Raw genomic sequence first — 19,154 nt, 5'->3', positions numbered from 1 at the left:
CTATTAGGTGATTATAAATGGGATTAGAGCAATGCATAAACTGTAGTATTTCAAATCAATGATGCAGTATTAAACAGAATTTTAATTCATTAGAATATTATAAGGAAGTATGAAGAAAGGAGTTGAATAGTTAACATTTTGCCAGAAACATTTCTCATTTTGCACTTGATTCTCCTCTCCCAACAGCAGTTCTGGAAGTTTCACCCAAGGATTATGATTGTCGTAATGAGGAATTGGCATTAAGTGAATAGAAATGTTCAAGGAGAATGGATAAAAGGAAGGAGGTGGTTCCCTCCCAGCTGGATGTTTGGGATCAGGCTGGTTGTGGAAGTCAGAATACCCCAGTATTGATGGGATTTGTTTCTACTGTCAGGCCCTGAGGAGGTAGAGCAAAAGAGAGCTTTCGATTGCAGCAACGTCATGAAGACTTAGATTTCCTTGCATACAACAATGCATTTTGAGATATGTGGTTAATGAAAATGCATTTCTTTCCTTGTTATTCAAGTGGACCATCGATCTGCAGCTCTACAGTATCCTTTCTAATGGCAGCCATGAATTCAGCATTCTTTGAACTTCGGTGGCACCTGTCTAGCCAGTTTCTTGGACTACCACGTGCTATTCTATCAATGCTCCAAATGACTCTTAGTTCACTTTTTTTTAAAAAGATGGTTGAATAATAAATTTTCCAGTGAATGTGGTACTTTTAACAGGAAAACTTGAAACTGAATCAAGTGGGTTTCAAGAGGTCCCAGCCAACAGAACTCAGTGAGTTTAAAGAGAACTGGGAATCAGCATCCTGGTAAGTGGCCAGGGAATGGGGAGCAAGGACCCAATGGGTGGAGAGGGAGTGCTATAACATCACTTGATGAACAAGATGCCGAACCATCAGGAATTTGCATGAACACAAGAGATTTTGCAGATGCTGGAAATCCAGAGCCAAAGACACAAAACACTCAGGGAACTCAGCAGCTCAAATGGTATCTAAGAAAATGAATAAACAGTTGACATTTCTGCCAAGGCCCTTCATCCGGACTGGAAATGAAGGTGGGGGGGGGGGGCAAAGACAACAGAATAAAAAAGGGGGGAGGGAAAGGGGGAACAAGCAAGAAGGTGACAGATAAATCCAAAGTACACTGAAGATGCTGGGATCAAATCAACATGTACAACAAGCTGGAGGAACTCAGGAGGTCAGGCAGCATCCGTAGAAACGAGCAGTCAACATTTCAGGCTGAGACCCTTCGTCAGGACTGAAGAGGGAGGGGGCAGGGGCCCTATAAAGAGGGTGAGGGGAGGGTGGGAAGGAGAAGGCTGGTGGGTGCAAGGTGAAAAACCAATCAGGGGAAAGATCAAGGGGTGGGGGAGGGGAAGCAGGGAGGGGTTAGGTAGGAAAGGTGAAGAAGGAATGTACGGGGAAAGCACTGTGTAGTAGAAGAAGGCAGAATCATGAGAGAGGTGATAGGCAGCTGGAGGAGGAGGCAGAGTGAAAGTGGGATGGGGGAAGGGAGAGAGAGGGAATTACTGGAAGTTGGAGAATTCGATGTTCATACCAAGGGGCTGGAGACTACCCAGACGGTATATGTGGTGTTGCTCCTCCAACCTGAGTTTGGCCTCATCATGGCAGTAGAGGAAGCCATGTATGGACATAGATGAGCAACACCTCATATACCGTCTGGATAGTCTCCAGCCCCTTGACATGAACATCGAATTCTGCAACTTCCGGTAATTCCCTCCCTCTCCCTTTCCCCATCCCAGTTTCACTCTGCCTCCTCCTCCAGCTGCCTACCACCTCTCTCATGATTCTGCCTTCTTCTACTACACAGTGCTTTCCCCTTACATTCCTTCTTCACCTTTCCTGCCTATCCCCTCCCTGCTTCCCCTCGATCTTTCCCGATTGGTTTTTCACCTGGCACCCACCAGCCTTCTCCTTCCCACCCTCCCCCCACCTTCTTTAAAGGGCCCCTGCCCCCTCCCTCTTCAGTCCTGACGAAGGGTCTCGGCCCGAAACGTTGACTGCTCATTTCCACAGATGCTGCCCGACCTGCTGAGTTCCTCCAGTTTGACAGATAAATCCAGGTGGGTGGGAAAGCAAAAGGGTTGGAGAAGAAGGAATACAAGAGCTTAAGTTGAAGTTGAAATACCTGAAAAGATCAAGGTATTACAAGTAGAATACAAATTTCATATTTTGGTACCAAGATACAATATTTTTAGTTACACTAATTTTCATGAAATTTCATACACAGCGGCATTGGCTAATGAAATGTATATTCACCAAAAGTCATTATTTCTGAAAAGGACATCTTAAATGAATAACTGAAAAATTGCCTAGTATGACATTTTATATAGTGATTTTGAAGAACTTTAGTTGGAATCCCAGGGGCTATCACTGCTTTATTTAAAGTAGTGTTCAATCAAGCTCAGTAAGTACTGCTGGATATGGACACTTCTGTGTCTCTTCCTTATAAATCATAGTAATTTTCTGTGCAAGAATTCTCTGTTCTCATTCTCTCATTCCTAGAAAAGCTGTCCACTTCCTGTTCTGAACACTGTTTCTCTGCTTTCCACAGTAATGCATTTTCTGTAACTAATACCCATAATTTCCTGATTATCATGCTTCTATTGCTGCGATGGGATTTGGGTTGTAACAGAGGTCAAGGGCTGACTTTGTTGCCTGGCTGCAGAAGCTGGAGCTAGAACAGATTTGTTGGAAGGTAAATCTGGATATTATATCATTTCTGACTCATCCTCACAGTAGCTTAAACAGTTTCTTTAAAGGACAGGCCATGACCACTGAATGGGAATATTTGAACATGTGTCAATAAGTGCACTATATATTTTTTATGTCAGCACTACATACTTTGCTATGTATGGAACAGTTATTAATACATCTCAATCAAATATTATAAATAAAAAAGTTTTTAATGCAGGAGCACAACTTAAAAAAACAAGTATGGAATGTTATTTTATATATAGCATTACTCTTCATACAGTATTTTTGTCTATAAGACCACAAGATATAGGAGCAGAATCAGGCCATTTGGCCCATCAAGTCTGCTCGCCACTTCATTATGGGTGATCCATTTTCCCTCTCGGCTCCAGTCTCCTGCCTTCTTCCCATATCCCTACATGCCCTGACTAATCAAGGATCTCTGAACCTCTGCTTTAGATATACCTAAAGACTTGGACTCCACATTGCCTGTGGCAATGAATATTACAGAGTCACCACTCTCTGGTTAAAGAAATTCCTCTACATCTCCATTCTAAATGTACACCCCTCTATTCTGAGGCTGTGTCCTCTGGTCTTAGACTCTCCTACCACAGGAAATATCCTCTCCACATCCACTCTAGTAAGGCCTTTCAAAATTCAATAGGTTTCAATTAGTTCACCCCTCGTTTTTCTGAATTCCACTGAGTACAGGAATCAAACGGTCTTCATGTGACAAGCCTTTCAATCATGGTGTCATTTTTGTGAACTTCCTTTGAACCCTCTCCAATGTCCGCACATCCCTTCTTAGATGAAGAGCCCAAAACTGCTCACAATACTTCAAGTGAGGCCACCCCCCCCCCCCCCCCAGAGCTTATAAAGGCAAAACCTTCCATCCTTGTTTTTATATTCTAGCCCTAGCTGTCTAGTTCACATTCATTTTTGCGGACATCAAACATTTTACAAAGTCATCATAAAAATGTTCACAAGAAATTATTTTGTTAGTGGAATTCAAGGGAATGGAAAGTTTACTTGAAGGGAAACATATAATTTCATTGCAAAACAAGTAAACTATCATCGCTGTACATTTACTGACGTAGCTTGACAATAATTTCAATCCATACTTACAGCCAACAGTTGTTTTTGCTGAAATCCAATCTGAATAGTTGCTAAAGCCAGCATTTGTACCAACAGAAACCCTAAATCTGTACCATCGAATCTTCTTTAATTTAGATACAATGGTGTCCATGGTGTTATTATCGCTCTCAATCTCATAGCTTTCAATTCTCTCAGCTTCAATGCATTCTTGATTTTGCCAGTCCATGCAAGATGCAGAACGTAACTGCAGGCTGATCCTGAAAAACCTTAAATGACCAGGTACAATATCCGGCCGTTTCCACCTCAAAATAACATGGCTTGATTGAGTGCCAACTATCTCGAGATTCCTAGGAGCACTTGGGACTGAAAGGTATAATTTCATTAATCATTGATTCCGCTTTACAAATTTATTTTATAAAGATAACCCAGATCTTACATCTCAGTGTTATTCAATGAATCATAAACCTATATGAACTACGAATGACACCTCTGCTTAGAATTTCAACCGCTTTCAATTTCAAAGGCCACAACTGCTGTATCTTACAAAGTAAATCTTTTTGTACCATGTTAATTTTATTCATTTACGGGCTGGGGCACCAATGTCAAGTTTAGCTTGTAACTCCTATTCCTAATTGTTTTTCAGAATTTCAGAAGGTTACTTCTTGAGCCCTGCAGCCCATCTGCTCAAGGCACTCCAATGTTCCTGCTGGGTAGGGAATTTCAGGATGATGGAGATGATGATGATGGAGGAGGAGGAGGAGCAGGAGGAGAAGAAGAAGAAGAAGAAGAAGAAGAAGAAGAAGAAAGCCCTTAACTCCAAGTGGAGTCATCGGGATGTCGTCATGACAGCGTTTTTTTTTCAGCGGGCTTTTTTGATTTTTTTCAAGTTACTACCTTGATGCTCAACCCAGCAACTAAGAAAGCATGCAAGGGAGCAGGCTGGATTCGAACTCGGGAGCCTTCGCTCCGAAGTCCGGTGCTGATGCCACTACACCACCAGCCAGCCATCAGTGATGAGGCAGTGGGGATAAACTTCCATGTCATGATGGTGTGCATCTTGAAGGGGAAACCACAGCTGGCCTCATATGTTTCCTGTCCTTATTTTTCAATGTGGCTGGGTTGTGAGGTGCTGTGAAAGAAACCTTGGTGAGTCACTGCAGTGCATTTTACAGATGGTCCAAACTGTGCCCAGAATATACTGGTGGTGAAAGGAATTAATGTTTGAGGTAGAGTTTCGATTCTTCTCATTTATTCTGAAGAACACTGCACAGTATAGTTGACCAGATGCAGATGGGACCATATTCTAATTTGTATGAACATGCGATATATAAACTATTACAATCTCCTTTGTAAGGTTCAAGATTTATTTTCATGAACATGTGTTGCAGAAATAGCCCAATAAGTAGTCTTTAAAGGGATTACCCAAAGCTATTCCTGAAAATGGGAAGTTAACCATTTTACATTTATGTATTATCAGGTCAACAATCCTTTGCCTGCCCAGCAATTACTAATATGATTGCCTCTCCCTCTTTAGTGCAGAATGTGAGGCCAAAGTACTATACTTCCTGCAGTGCAATTCCAACAAGATACCCACTGTGTCCACTGGTTTGTCACTAACAGTCTGCAGTCATTATCAATGCAAACCCAGGGATGGATAATCTCAGGCCTCCTACCACAAGAAGTGAGGATATGGTGCATTCACTCTGTCCATCATGTGTATAGTCTGTGCTAGTCGTGTGAATTAATGATTTGGAAATATTAAGAAACAAGCAGTACGATCAGAACTTATTTCCACACCAGTCACAGAGCGCTGCATTATTACTAGGTAATCAATTTCATCAGATTCATTAAATGGAGTAGAACTTTACAGTTCCTTGACTATTTCTGAATCCTTTAAGTGCAGTTATGCACAACATTCCCATATGCATAAGGTCAAAGTAAATTTATTATCAAAGTACATATATGTCAACATATCCATCTCTGAGATTCATTTTCTGTGGGCATACTTAATAAATCCATAATAGAATAAAAACCATAATAGAATCAATGATCCTTCTTATTTTAAGCTGACCATGCCATCTGGAATTTCTCTAAGACCGAGTCATAAAGTTGGACCAGTCCTATTCCTTTCACATACTGTTGTGCTCTACTCCATTTTGAGCTAGAATGAACTGCACAGCATTTGATGCTTCTGCTAACTGATTTCTCAATGCACCTAGTTCCATATCTCCATGTATATCACTCAGGGCATTTTTTTTCCCATTATTAATTAAAAATCGTAGGTCAAGTAATGAATTGTAACATTTTACTTTTAGAAAAGACAAAGTCAACTTGGATTTGTCTTGTGTCAGTCAGAATAGGAAATGATGCTGAAGTTATAACTAACCCAGAAATAGAGCTAGCAACCTAGATCTGTGAGTTCACATCCCAAGCGAGCTGTGAGGAAGTTCAAATTCAGGTATTTAACTGAGGTTTCCTCATGCGAAGGTAACCTGCTGCCGTTCATGGATCTGGTCAATGTGTGACTCCAGTCCAGATGCGGTTGAATCCTAACTGCCTCTTCAGTTCAAGAATAATTAAAGATGGATAATAAAATGTAATACACATACTGTCAGTATATAAAACAAACAGTAATTTTAACAACATTAAATTTTCTAATAAATGTAAACATAAATTTATTACACATCTTGGAGGTTTTCATGGTGTGAATACTTCAGATTAAATCTTATGAAAGGTATACCTGCTTCTGTTAATGTCGTAATGGTACAGTTTTTGCTTTCTCCTTGGCCCAGAGAGTTAGCCGCTGCTATACTCAGCTGATAAGAAGTATTTGATTGAAGTGCTGTAAAAGTATACATATGATCTCTGGACAAAACTTTTTGAACGTTATTTCCAAATATAAGTATATTATAAATGATAATTCCGTCTGATTTTAAGGGTGGGTCCCATTTGATTGTGATTGATTGCCAACTTGTTGCATTGCATTGAAGATTTTGGATGGCATCTGGAACTGTAAAAGAGATTAAACTGAGGTCCAGATAAAGACAAGACTGTACTGACAAATTTTATCCAAACATTTTTTTCTTTTTTTGTTTGTTGATCATTTCATTAAGTTTATTTATAAAAAAATGATATTGAAACAATACATGAGCAGTGAGATTGTTATCTCACTGGATTAGCAATATTTCTATTTCATTACAGGTGAGAGGGGTCAAACAGGGAAAGTGTGATCTGTAGGGGAAGAGGCTTGAGGGGCCTCATTCCTCATTGACATATTCCTGTTTCTGCTTCTTAAGTTCCTATTAAAAGTGAAGACATAAAATTGGATTGGAGACAGAGACTAATGAGTCACCAGTTTAATATGTACATTTAAAGTTTAAAGTAAATTGATTATCAAAGTATACATACTATATACAAACTTGAGATTAATTTTCTTGCAGGCACCCACAAGAAAATAAAGAAATACAATAAAATCTACAAAAAAACACAAAACGAAGACTGACAAACATTCACTTATGTAAAAGAGGTCAAATCATGCAAATAAAAAGTAAACAAACAATACAAAGAACACGAGTTGCAGAGTGTCTGAAAGTGGCCCCACGGGCTCTGGAGTCTATTCAGCACTGAACGGAGTGAAGCTCGCCCAGGGACCCGATGGCTGCAGAGTGCCTGAAAGTGAGAGTCCAGGCTGAGGAGTCCGTTCATCACTGAGGCAAGGAAAGCTGGTCCAGGAGCCCGATGGCTGCAGAGTGCCTGAAAGTGACAGTCCAGGCTGAGGAGTCCGTTCATCACTGAGGCGAGTGAAGCTGGTCCAGGAGCCCGATGGCTGGAGGCAACAAATACTCCCGAACCTGGGGGTCAGGAGAACAAGACTGCTGCACCTCCCACCGGGGTGAATTTTCCTGAACCACTGAATTAATCCAGTAGTTTGTATTTAGCTCCAGATAATAGCTTCTGCAGCCTTCTACGTCTCTATTTACATTTGTAAATCGTACATATGCATGACACTCAAGTTGAGTGTGATGTTCTCTTAAGGGGTTGTCTATTCCCTTAATGCAAAACCCCTGGATGTGACTTTGTTTAAAGTGGGGAGACTGATGCACAGGAAGCCACCACACAGCCTTGACAGTTCAGGGTCGAGGCCCAATGCAATGTAAAGCGACTGGGAGCCCTTCACTGCTGCAGCCTTCCTCATCTATCACTGCTGTAGTGATGTGTTATCACCTTTTGCCAGCTCCACTGTTGAGGTCCTGGATGGATCGCACTTCGTCTGGAACCTCCCCCTTGACCTTACCACCATGGGTAATCCTAACAGTGCATTCCATAATTCAACTTGGCACAACAAGGTTCCCATTGGAGATCAAGGTTAGCAAGGGAGTACGGCAGGAATTGTCTGACTTTCGTCAAAGCATTGAAAGCCAGGAACCTCTACACTTAGTTCACTGTGGGACTGTTAATCTACGAGCAGCTTTTTGGACACTGTGGCATTCATGGTTTATACACGGAAAATGGAAGAATGTTGTATTGGGCGAAAGAAGACTAGCCCCAGCCTAAAAGGGAGAAGAAGATAAGCGGTGACCACAGAGGCACTAGTTGCAGGCCGGGGTAGGGTTAACAGTGGGGTCATGCTTGGGAGTAGCCCCTCGCCACCAAAGCACAGAAATTCTTCTTAATTAACTTCTCTATGTAGCGAATACCTTTGATGCTTCCTCAGAAAGACACTAATGCCTTCTGGTCCCATTCCTTGTTATGTCACTGGCTATAAAAGACAGCAATATACTCCATTTTTATTTCTGTTTTTCCAGACAGGGACAGGAAAATGGTAACATTCATATTTTTGTTATTGGTCATATATGGATGTATCAGAAAGCAAATTGGTTAATTGTTCAGTCAAGCACTAAGATAAGCACATTCAAGGACAACAGAGCATCTGCTCGGGTTGCATCTCAGGAGGGGTTCCCAGTTTCAGAATGGTGTTGTCTGGACACGTGATCAGAGCATGCCCTAAATTCACAGTAACATTTGTAAAACGTCAGAGATTTCACTCTTTCAATGATCACATATCTTATGTGTAGCCACAAGAAAGCTCAATAAGTGAGTGCGTAATTCCCAAGATTCTTCCATGATGCAGCTGCATTTTCTCAGTCAAATTTCTGCACAGGTTCCGAACAAATAACAGTAATAAATGATGTGGATAAACCCTACCACTTCAGAGAGAATAATGATTTAATCCATACAAAGCTAGTGGATGAGTTACTGCTCCTGGTCTTATATGTCGTGGATTCAGATGAACAGATATTTAGCAGACTACACAAATTCATCATTGGCCCCTTGACATTAAAAAAAAGTTTGCTAAACAATTAACACTTTGCTTCAATATCCTCCAAGCTGTTACCACCAAGTATCTCCCTACTTTCCAAGGTGATGAAATAAGAACCAGGCTTCTATGGCTACATTTGATCCTGGGTCCTATTGTAATGGTTTGAACATGAAATGATTGACTGTGTCCCAAAATCAAATCAAATAATCAAAATTAATATAATTCCAGTACATCACGTGATTTATTTTGCCTTGCTATTTCTATCTTTATCAATTCTACCTGAGTAACCAATAGAGATGTCAGCAGCTGTGTATTTTTCACATTTTTATTTTGACAGAACACTGCAGGTTTGCCATACTGACATAGGTATGACATACTGACCTGAGACCTAATATTTACACATGTAAATTGCACTTCTAGTGGAAATTATGCTGAAGAAACTGCCAGGAAAGCAAAAAAGTTTGTTGAAAAATTGCAAATCAAATATTTTCTGATGATTCTTTTTGGTAAAACCACATACATTATATAAATTAAAAGGCAAAGCATAACTATTAGATGCCAATGCACAAGGGGCGGCATGGTAGTGTAGCGGTTAGCACAACGTTTTACAGTACTAGTGACCAGGGTTCAATTCCCACCACTGCCTGTAAGAAGTTTGTATGTCCGCCCCATGACCTCATAGGTTTCCTCCCACAGTCCAAAGACATACTGTTTGGTAGGCTAATAGGCCATTATAAATTGTCCCGTGATTAGGCTAGGATTAAATTGGGGGATTGCTGGGCAGCACAGCTCGAAGGGCCAAGAGAGCCTATTCTATATCTCTATTAATAATAGTTAAATAAAATTGACAGCATTATTTTATGATAGAACAAACTTACATACTTAAAACAACCTAAATTAAACATCAAGGGTGAACAAACCTGATTCATTTACTTTGAAAGTTACAGTATTACTGAATTGATCTCCATTTCCCATTTTTGTAAAAGCTGATACACTGATGAAATATTCATGCAGTAGTTCAAAGCCAGTGAGTCTTGCTTCCTGAAATGATCCTGATACATTCTTAAAACATAGAAGAAAATGGAGTGAGATTTTTAATATCATATTTTTTGTTGGTATTAGAATATTGTTCCCTATAATGTGTTTTATGTTGTGGACAAAGTAATATTTTGAAAGACTAAGCAAAAAAATTGATTGGAATATATAAACAGCAAATTATATTGTTAATTAATTACCATCAAGGAATTGCATAATTTAGCAGGTATTATGGTATTTATCCTATTTAGATCAGATATCTTCACATTTTGTTGATACAGAACTTGTATGGGTACTACTTCTGCAAATGTTGTTACGTAGAACAGGGTACATAGAGACATTCAAGAGTCTTTTTGATATCATTTCTGGTTACCGTTATCTTTGAGAATGAAGTAAACATTTTACATACCTTGCATATACACTCTGTGACCATTTGATTAGGTACACCTGCTCATTAATACACATATCAAGTCAGCCAATCACATGGCAGCAACTCTATGCATAAAACCATGCAGATATTGGTCATGAGTTCAGTTGATGTTCAGCCCAAATATCAGAACGGAGCTGAAATGTGATTTAAGTGACCTTGACAGTGAAATCATCGTTGGTGCCAGACAGGATCAGAAACTGATCTCCTGTGATTTTCACATACAACAGTCCCTCTATGAAAATGGTACAAAATAATCATCCAGTGTGAGCAGCATCTTGTGGATGAGAAAGCCTTGTTAATGAAAGAGTTCAGTGCAGAATGGCCAGACTGGTTCAAACTGACAGGAAGGCAACAGCAATTCAATTAACCATGTGTTACGACAGAGGTGTACAAAAGAGCATCTTTGAATGCACGGGCTACAACAGCAGAAGACCACAAGCATACACTCAGTAGCCACTTTATTAGTTACAAAAGGTACTAATAAAGTGGCTGTTGAGTGTATATGCTGTGTATATCATCGAGCCAGTGGGACATCAGTTAATCAGGGCAGAAACTTATTTGGGAAAATGCTTAAAGAACAAAAATTAATCAAGAAAATAGCTAGGATTCCTTTTGTTTTTATGGGATAATATGCCACTTAATTGGGACAGGAGACAATTTCTGAACAGTTTGCAACTAGTGTCAGTTCAGTGGCATCTGCTCGTGTGGCTGTTGGACACAACACCATGCTTAGAGTGAACCGTTTGAAATACCATTATAGTTGCATGTTCTTGAGTATGTTCAGGATTTGGGCTGATGGACACCAATTCAAAAAAGCAGTGATTTTTAAATATTTTGTTTTTTATTTGACTTTGAATACTGTATGAAGACTAGGAAAGTGACGAAGAATCTGAACATGAGCTAATGACCTGCACAGGATGTCAGGAAATGTATTGTTGGGTTACAATACTACGTCATGCAGAAAGGCAATGAAGGTAGTTCATTATCTGCACGATGTCAGAGCTGATTTTTTTCATTTACAGTCAATCAAAAGAACATGGCAGTATGCACTTGATGAATTCCTCTGCCGATAACTATTAGGAACCAATACACAGATTTATAGTACTAAAATACTGGCAGTGTTCTAGTTTCATCAGTCCTAATGAAGGTTCTCTGCCTGAAAAGTTGACTGTTTACTCATTTCTGTAGATGATGCCTGAGCTGTTAAGTTTCACAGCATTTTGTGTGTCCTGTTCAGTGTTCTGATCTGCTCTGTACTTCATTTAAATATATAAGTTGTTACAAGGTTAAATGGTAGCTTGTCTTTTTTATACCTTTATAACTATTTCTATGAAAAATTGGCATAACAGCTTAATTGGGCGTAATGTAAAATAAATGTCAAAATGGCTGAGGAGATGTGTCTAGTGTGATAGTGTAGTGGGAAGTTCTTGTTGTTCTCACTTTCAGCTTCCTCTGCTGGCTAGTAGTCTTGCGAAAAGGAGACCTGAATGTGTAAGTCTCTCCCTGCCAATACATAGCCTTTCCAACAGCAAGCCTCATGTAGTGCCTCCTCGCTGGCAATACTGGGAAACTGAACTTCTGTTGGACTCAGGCTGAACTACAGAGGATGGGGAGGAGGTCTGGCCCCTGCATGTAGCACGCAGGCTCACTGGTGTGTGAACGCACGCTGGCGCTTGTGAACCAGAACCCCAGCTATGGGTAAACAGCCCCACTGCCTTGTGGGCAGGAGAGACCAAGGCTATGGGAGTAAACCCAGGCAGCAAATCTAGAGAGGAGCTCCTATGGCAGGTGGACATAATTGAACTTCCTTCCAGCAGCTCCTGCAGCTAAGCTGATAGCAAGTATATTGCTTCATGAGCTTTCCTTTGGACTACACTGGTGAGGCAGAGAGGGGTATCTTGATGACTGGGCATCTCAGGATCTCCATGCCTTCCACCCAGGCTTGTGATGACGATGATCTCTGCCCATTGACCTTCAAGACAGACGGATGCCAACCAACCATATATACACACACATACTTTGAGTATCTTGAGTATTTTGACTGGTATACCAGAATAAATAGAAAACTCAATACAAAACTAAAGCTTCAAGTGGTACCTTAAAATATATACTTCCATTTGTGTTGTCAATTATTTTAAAACTGTAGAGTTCCACAATACCATTTGGCATAGGACTAGGTTTCCAGCTAACCAAGACGGAATCTGCCGTATAGTTTATTATCACCAGGTCTTGCGGAGGAGCTGACGGCACTGAAAAAAGTTTCAAATCAGTCACAAAATTATGCACTGACTGCCTATCTTAATTGGCTAATTAAAATTTAATTTAATATCTCAGTCACTATATGCTATTGACTCCCAAAACATCCGAATTACAAACCTACCATCTTCCTCAGTGTGTACATCAATCAGTTCACTCGTCTGAATTTCATCTGTCAGGGAAGAGCAGGCTAACATCCACAGTTTATAGTGACTGAATTTGGTCAAGTTGGCTAAAATTACAGATGTATTAACACTGTCACCATTAATGACCTGTTCAAAATCTGTGACATTCTGAAAAGCAGAAATAAGTATGTTATTGTTTGTTCCTTTTCAGGCATTTAACACAACAAAAATATTAAAATAAGTTAAACATATGCACTTCTATTTATAATTTAACATTTCATAATGCTATATTATATCTACATTTATATTTTAGGCCATAAGACCATAAGATATAGTAGCAGGATTATGCCATTTTGCCTACTGAATGGCAGTCTGCTGCACCATTCCGTCATGGCTGACTTATTATCCCTCTCAACCCCTTTCTTCTGCATTCTCCCTGTGACTGATGCCTGTCCTAATCAAAAATCTATCAATCTCCATCTTAAAAATACCCAATGATCTGACCTCCACAACCAATGGTGGCAATGAATTCCTCAGATTCACCACCCTCTGGCTAAAGAAATTCTGCCTCATCTCTGTGGTAAAGGGATGTCCTCTACTCTGAGTCTGTGCCCGTTTGATCTTGGCTCCCCCACTCGAGGAAACATCTGCTCCATGTCTACTCTGTCCAGGCCTTTCAACATTCAATAGGATTCTATGAGATCCACCCCACCCCCCACCATTCTTCTAAAAACTCCAGCGAATGCAGGCCCAAAGCCATCAAGCACTCAAGCTTTAAATCTTAGTCCTGGAATTATTCTCACGAACCTTCTCTGGACCCTCTCTAAAGCTAGCACATCCTTCCTTAGACCAAAAATTGCTTACAATACTCCTAGTGAGGTCTGACCAGTACCTTATAAAGATAAGGCTTTATAAGGCATTGGTCTTTTTCTGATGTTACTGTATGCATTTAATCTTAGTATTTAAATCATAACTTTGAACCACTGAAAACAGAAAGACAGAGCTGGAGGACAGATAAGAAGATTGATTAAAGAACAGAATAAGCCAGATAACTACTGAAGTGATAACCTGATGGTGCACAGGCTGACAAAATTCCAAATGAGTTACTCCAGTCCAGAGGCTGATGTGAAGATTGCTACACATTCTATTAAAGCAGTAATTTAGATTCAGAAACTCATTCCCAGCTGATTACATTAGTAAGGCATCAGTTGAATTGGAGACGATAACTTACAAATTAAAAATACATTGGAGACAAGATTAAACAACTAAAGGATGACAGAAATAAAGGTCATATAGTCCTTAAATTGTTCTGAAACAAATGAAGATTAATTTGAAGTAGGCCTGGATAGTTTACTATATTTAGAGTCCAATCAATGCCAAGGAGCAATCAAAATTACATTCCAGCAGCTTTATACTCTTGCACACTGTGCAACAGAATTTATATCAAAAATCTACTTATAATATTGTATTCAATTAGAACACGATCTCTGATATTATATATGCAGACAGGCAACTGGAGATGGACAGTATTCTCAACTGACATAGAGCACGCACCTATTCATCTGCACAAAATTCTGCTAGGTAACCAAGATTTGCAAATTTGCACAGATTTCATACATGGAAACAGGTCTGATGTGAAGGCTTGAGACTTACTTTGGAGTCGTTTAAAGAGCCTGCACCTGTCTGCTTTAATTGTTTGGTATTTAATAATCATGCCAACTCACTTCTCCTTCCCAAAGTCCCCATAGCCCTTTGTATTGTCATCTCCCAGACCACAGTGGTCAGAACCATCTACCCATTTTTCCGCAATCTTTACCTAATCTGCTCGACGATTAATATCCCATAACCATCCCTGTCAAACAGTGTCTATCCAAATTAGTGCGTAGTCTGCAAGAATTCTATGATATTATCTCCAGCAAGATGATTGAAGCTCTGTACAAGATCATAAACATGAATTGTTAAGGTATTTTTAGCAATAATCTTTATAATCTTACTTCAAATGTCATTGATATTCACAAAAATAATTTTCAGTCACATGGCTGGCTTATACCTAGCTCCATATTAGGTAGTTGACTGATGCCCCCTTGCTGAAGCCAAGCACAGCATGACCACCATAGACTCTATCTCTGACACGGTCACTGCCAAATGTCTAGAGGGCTGCCCTCAGTTCTCCATCCTGCCCTCATGTTTTATGCTTTCTTCTCATGAAGGGAGCAAAATAAGTGTCCCAAGAGTGAAAGTATTTTGAATGAATGCACAAAGAACAGTTAAATTAATCTCTTTAATCTACTTTTTGCTGGAATCAGTAAGTTTGGCACCATTCTCCTTCTGTTAATCTCAAAGCAAATATTCAGTAATGCCTGCTGTAGTTCATTAGGGAAAATTTCCCTTCAATGAAGGGCAATATCACCATATATAAAAGGGTTTCCACATCATTACCCCAATGGTTTCCATTCCATCCTTAATCTGCTGTATCCCTATAAATATCAGAGGTGAGAATCAACTCATTCAGATTGTTGTCCCATTAGGTGAAGTTAAAAGCTCTGACAAGTGTTTTGCATTTACTTCTGCCTTTCCTGAATGAAACCAGACTCCCTTTACCGCTACCCTGTTCCCATTACACTGGGATTTATAAAGCTAGCCTGTTGTTATCAGTTTATTTCATATTCATAGAAACATAGAAAACCTACAGCACAATACAGGCCCTTCGTCCCACAATGCTGTGCCGAACATGTCCTTACCTTAGAAATTACCTAGGGTTACCCATGGCCCTCTATTTTTCTGAGCTCCATGTACCTATCCAGGAGTCTCTTAAAAGATCCAATCGTATCTGCCTGCACCACCGTCGCTGGCAGCCCATTCCACACACTCACCACTCTCTGCATAAAAAATACTTACCCCTGACATCTCCTCTGTACCTACTTCCAAGCACCTTAAACCGTGTGCTCTCATGCTAGCCATTTCAGCCCTGGGAAAAAGTCTCTGACTATCCACACAATCAATTCCTCTCATCATCTTATACACCTCTATCAAGTCACCTCTCATCCTCCGTAGCGCCAAGGAAAAAAGGCCAAATTCATTAAACCTATTCTCATAAAGCATGCTCCCCAATCCAGGCAACAACCTTGTAAGTCTCCTCTGCACCCTTTCTATGGTTTCAACATCCTTCCTATAGTGAGGCGACCAGAACTGAGCACAGTACTCCAAATGGGGTCTGACCAGGGCCCTATACAGCTGCAACATTACCTCTCGGCTCCTAAACTCAATCCCACGGTTGATGAAGGCCAACACACCGTAGGCCTTCTTAACTACAGAGTCTTTGAGTGTCCTATGGACTTGGACCCCAAGATCCCTCCGATCCTTCACACTGCCAAGAGTATTGCCAGTAATTAGCACTATATTCTGCCATCATATTTGACCTACCAAAATGAACCACCTCACACTTATCTGGGTTGAACTCCATCTGCCACTTCTCAGCCCGGTTTTGCATCCTATCAATGTCTCGCTGTAACCTCTGACATCCCTCCACACTATCCACAATACCCCAACCTTTATGTCATCAGCAAATTTACTAACCCATCCATCCACTTCCTCATCCAGGTCATTTATAAAAATCATAAAGTGTAAGGGTCCCAGGACAGATCCCTGAGGCTCTCCGCTGGTGACCGACCTCCATGCAGAATATGACCCGTCTACAACCACTCTTTGCCTTCTGTGGGCAAGCCAGTTCTGTATCCACAAAGCAATATCCCCTTCAATCCCATGCCTCATTACTTCCTCTTTAAGCTTTGCATGGGCACCTTGTCAAATGCCTATTCATTAAAAAATAATCAGACACTTTTACAGCTAAAGCCAGAAAATGCCATACCTGTGTAAAATAACCTGAAATATTTCTGTAGTGAACAATGTAGGACTGAACACTTCCAGCTGGTTTAAATGGATGATTCCAAAAGACCTGAATGGAGGTGGAACTTCTGTTGACATAGGAGATAGTGCCCTCAGGGTTTGCTGCAGAAAAAGGTGTGTATTAGATCTATAGTTTCCTTTGAACTTAATCCTTTGAAAACCAGGCAAGATTCCATCTGGAATACTGAGGCTAATTCTGAACGTTTCAATGCAGAATCAGTTTGATAGTGCTCTCATAGACATACACAAAGGACAATGTCTTCTCCGCTAAATCAAAGAATCATAGAAATCTACAACACATTACAGGCCCTTCAGCCCACAACATTATGCTGACCATGTAACCTCCTCTATAAACTTCCTAGAATTACACTAACACATAGCCCTCTATTTTTCTAAGCTCCATGTACCTATCCAAGAGTCTCTTAAAAGACCCTATTGTATCTGCCTCTACCACTGTTGCTGGAGTGCATTTCACACACCCACCACTCTCGATGTAAAATCCTTACCGCTGACATCCCCCTTATACCTACCTCCAAGCACCTTAAAACTATGCCCCCCCCCCACCATGTTAGCCATTTCAGCACTGGGAAAATGCCTCTGGCTATCCACACGATCAATGCCTCTCAACATCTTATACACCTCTGTCAGGTCACCTCTCATCCTCCGTCGTTCCAAGAAGAAAAGGCAAGTTCACTCAACCTATTCTCATAAGGCATCCTCCCCAATTGAGGCAACATCCTTGCAAATCTCCTCTGCACTCTCTCAATAGTATCCACATCCTTCTTCTAGTGAGATGACCAAAACTGAACACAGTACTCCAAGTGGGGTCTAACTAAGTTCTTATAGAGCTTTATCATTACCTCACGGCTCTTGAACTCAATCCCATGGTTGATGAATGCCAACACCCCTTACACCTTCTTAAGAACACTGTCAACCTGCACAGCAGCTTTGAGTGTCCAATGGACACTGACCTCAAGATCTCACTGATCCTCCACACTGCCAAGAGTTTTGCCTTTAATGTCATACTCTGTCTTCAGATTTTACCAACCAAAATTAACCACTTCACACTTCTCTGAATGAACTCCAGATGTTACTTCTCAGCCCAGTTTTGCATCCTCTGGATGTCCCGCTGTAACCTCTGACAGTCTTCCAGACTATCCACAACACCCCCAACCTTTGTGTCATCAGCAAACTTACTAACCCACCCTTCTACTCTAGGTCATTTATAAAATCACAAAGAGGAGGGTTCCCAGAACAGATCCTTGCAAAACACACACTGATCACCATCCTCCATGCAGAATACAAACCATCTACAATCACCCTTTGCCTTCTGTGGGCAAGCCAATTCTGGATCTACAAAGCAAAGTCTCCTTTAATCCCATGTCTCATTACTTTTAGAATGAGCCTTGCATGGGGAACCTTATCAAATGCCTTACTGAAATCTATAAACACTATATCTACTGCTCTACTTTCATCAATGTGTTTTGTTACTTTCCCCAAAGAATTCAATCAGGCTCATAAGGCACAACCTACCCTTGACAAAGTCATGCTGACTATCCCTAATCAAATTATGTCTCTCCAAATACTCATAAATCCTGTCTCTCAGGATCTTCTCCAACAACTTGTCCACCACTGAAGCAAGACTCACTGGTCTATAATTTCCTGGGTTATCTCTGCTCCCTTTCTTGAACAAGGCAACAACACTTGCAACCTTCCAGTCCTCCGGAACCTCTCCCGTCCTCATTGGTGATGCAAAGGTCATCACCAGAGGCTCAGCAATTTCCTCCCACAGTGGCCTGGGGTAGATCTCATCTGGTCCCAGAGAACTTAACTAACTTAGTACCTTTCAACAGCTCCAGCATATCCTCTTTCTTAATGTCTATACACTCAAGTATTTCAGTCCGCTGTAAGTCATCTCCACATTTCCAAGGTCCTTTTCCCTAATGAATACTGAAGCAAAATATTCAGTAAGAACCTCCTCTGACTCCATGCATATGTTTTCACTATCACACCTGACTGATCCTATTCTGACACGGCTCATCTTCTTGCTCTTTACATACTTGTAGAATGCCTTGGTGTTTTCCTTAATCCTGCTCACCAAGGCTTTCTCATGGCCCCTTCTAGCTCTCCTAATTTCATTCTTGAGCTCCTTCCTGCACCTTTGTAATTTTCTAGAGCTCTAACAGTACCTATTTTCTTGAAACTTTTGTCAGCTTTTCTTTTCTACTTAACTAGATTTGGTTCTTTTACCCTACCATCCTTTCCCTGCCTCAATGGAACATA

General features: G+C 40.6%; 1 protein-coding gene across 5 annotated transcripts in view; it reads right to left on the bottom strand.

The window, feature by feature from the left end:
* Window positions 1-19,154, bottom strand: part of ptprq (protein tyrosine phosphatase receptor type Q) — a 171,284-nt gene that overhangs the window by 48,367 nt on the left and 103,763 nt on the right. For all 5 annotated transcript variants that reach the window (XM_059978394.1, XM_059978390.1, XM_059978391.1 and 2 more), the window contains exons 36-41: window positions 16,834-16,973; window positions 12,965-13,133; window positions 12,682-12,833; window positions 10,040-10,181; window positions 6,540-6,809; window positions 3,830-4,162 (exon numbers count right to left, since the gene is read on the bottom strand). In XM_059978394.1, the coding sequence (XP_059834377.1) occupies window positions 3,830-4,162; window positions 6,540-6,809; window positions 10,040-10,181; window positions 12,682-12,833; window positions 12,965-13,133; window positions 16,834-16,973 (1,206 nt within the window). The remainder of the gene's footprint in view (window positions 1-3,829; window positions 4,163-6,539; window positions 6,810-10,039; window positions 10,182-12,681; window positions 12,834-12,964; window positions 13,134-16,833; window positions 16,974-19,154) is intronic.

The sequence above is a fragment of the Hypanus sabinus genome, chromosome 8 (genome assembly GCF_030144855.1).
Source record: "Hypanus sabinus isolate sHypSab1 chromosome 8, sHypSab1.hap1, whole genome shotgun sequence".
NCBI lineage: Eukaryota > Metazoa > Chordata > Chondrichthyes > Myliobatiformes > Dasyatidae > Hypanus > Hypanus sabinus.
The sequence above is the reverse complement of the archived record's forward strand: the minus strand, read 5'-3'. Positions and strand labels throughout refer to the sequence as shown.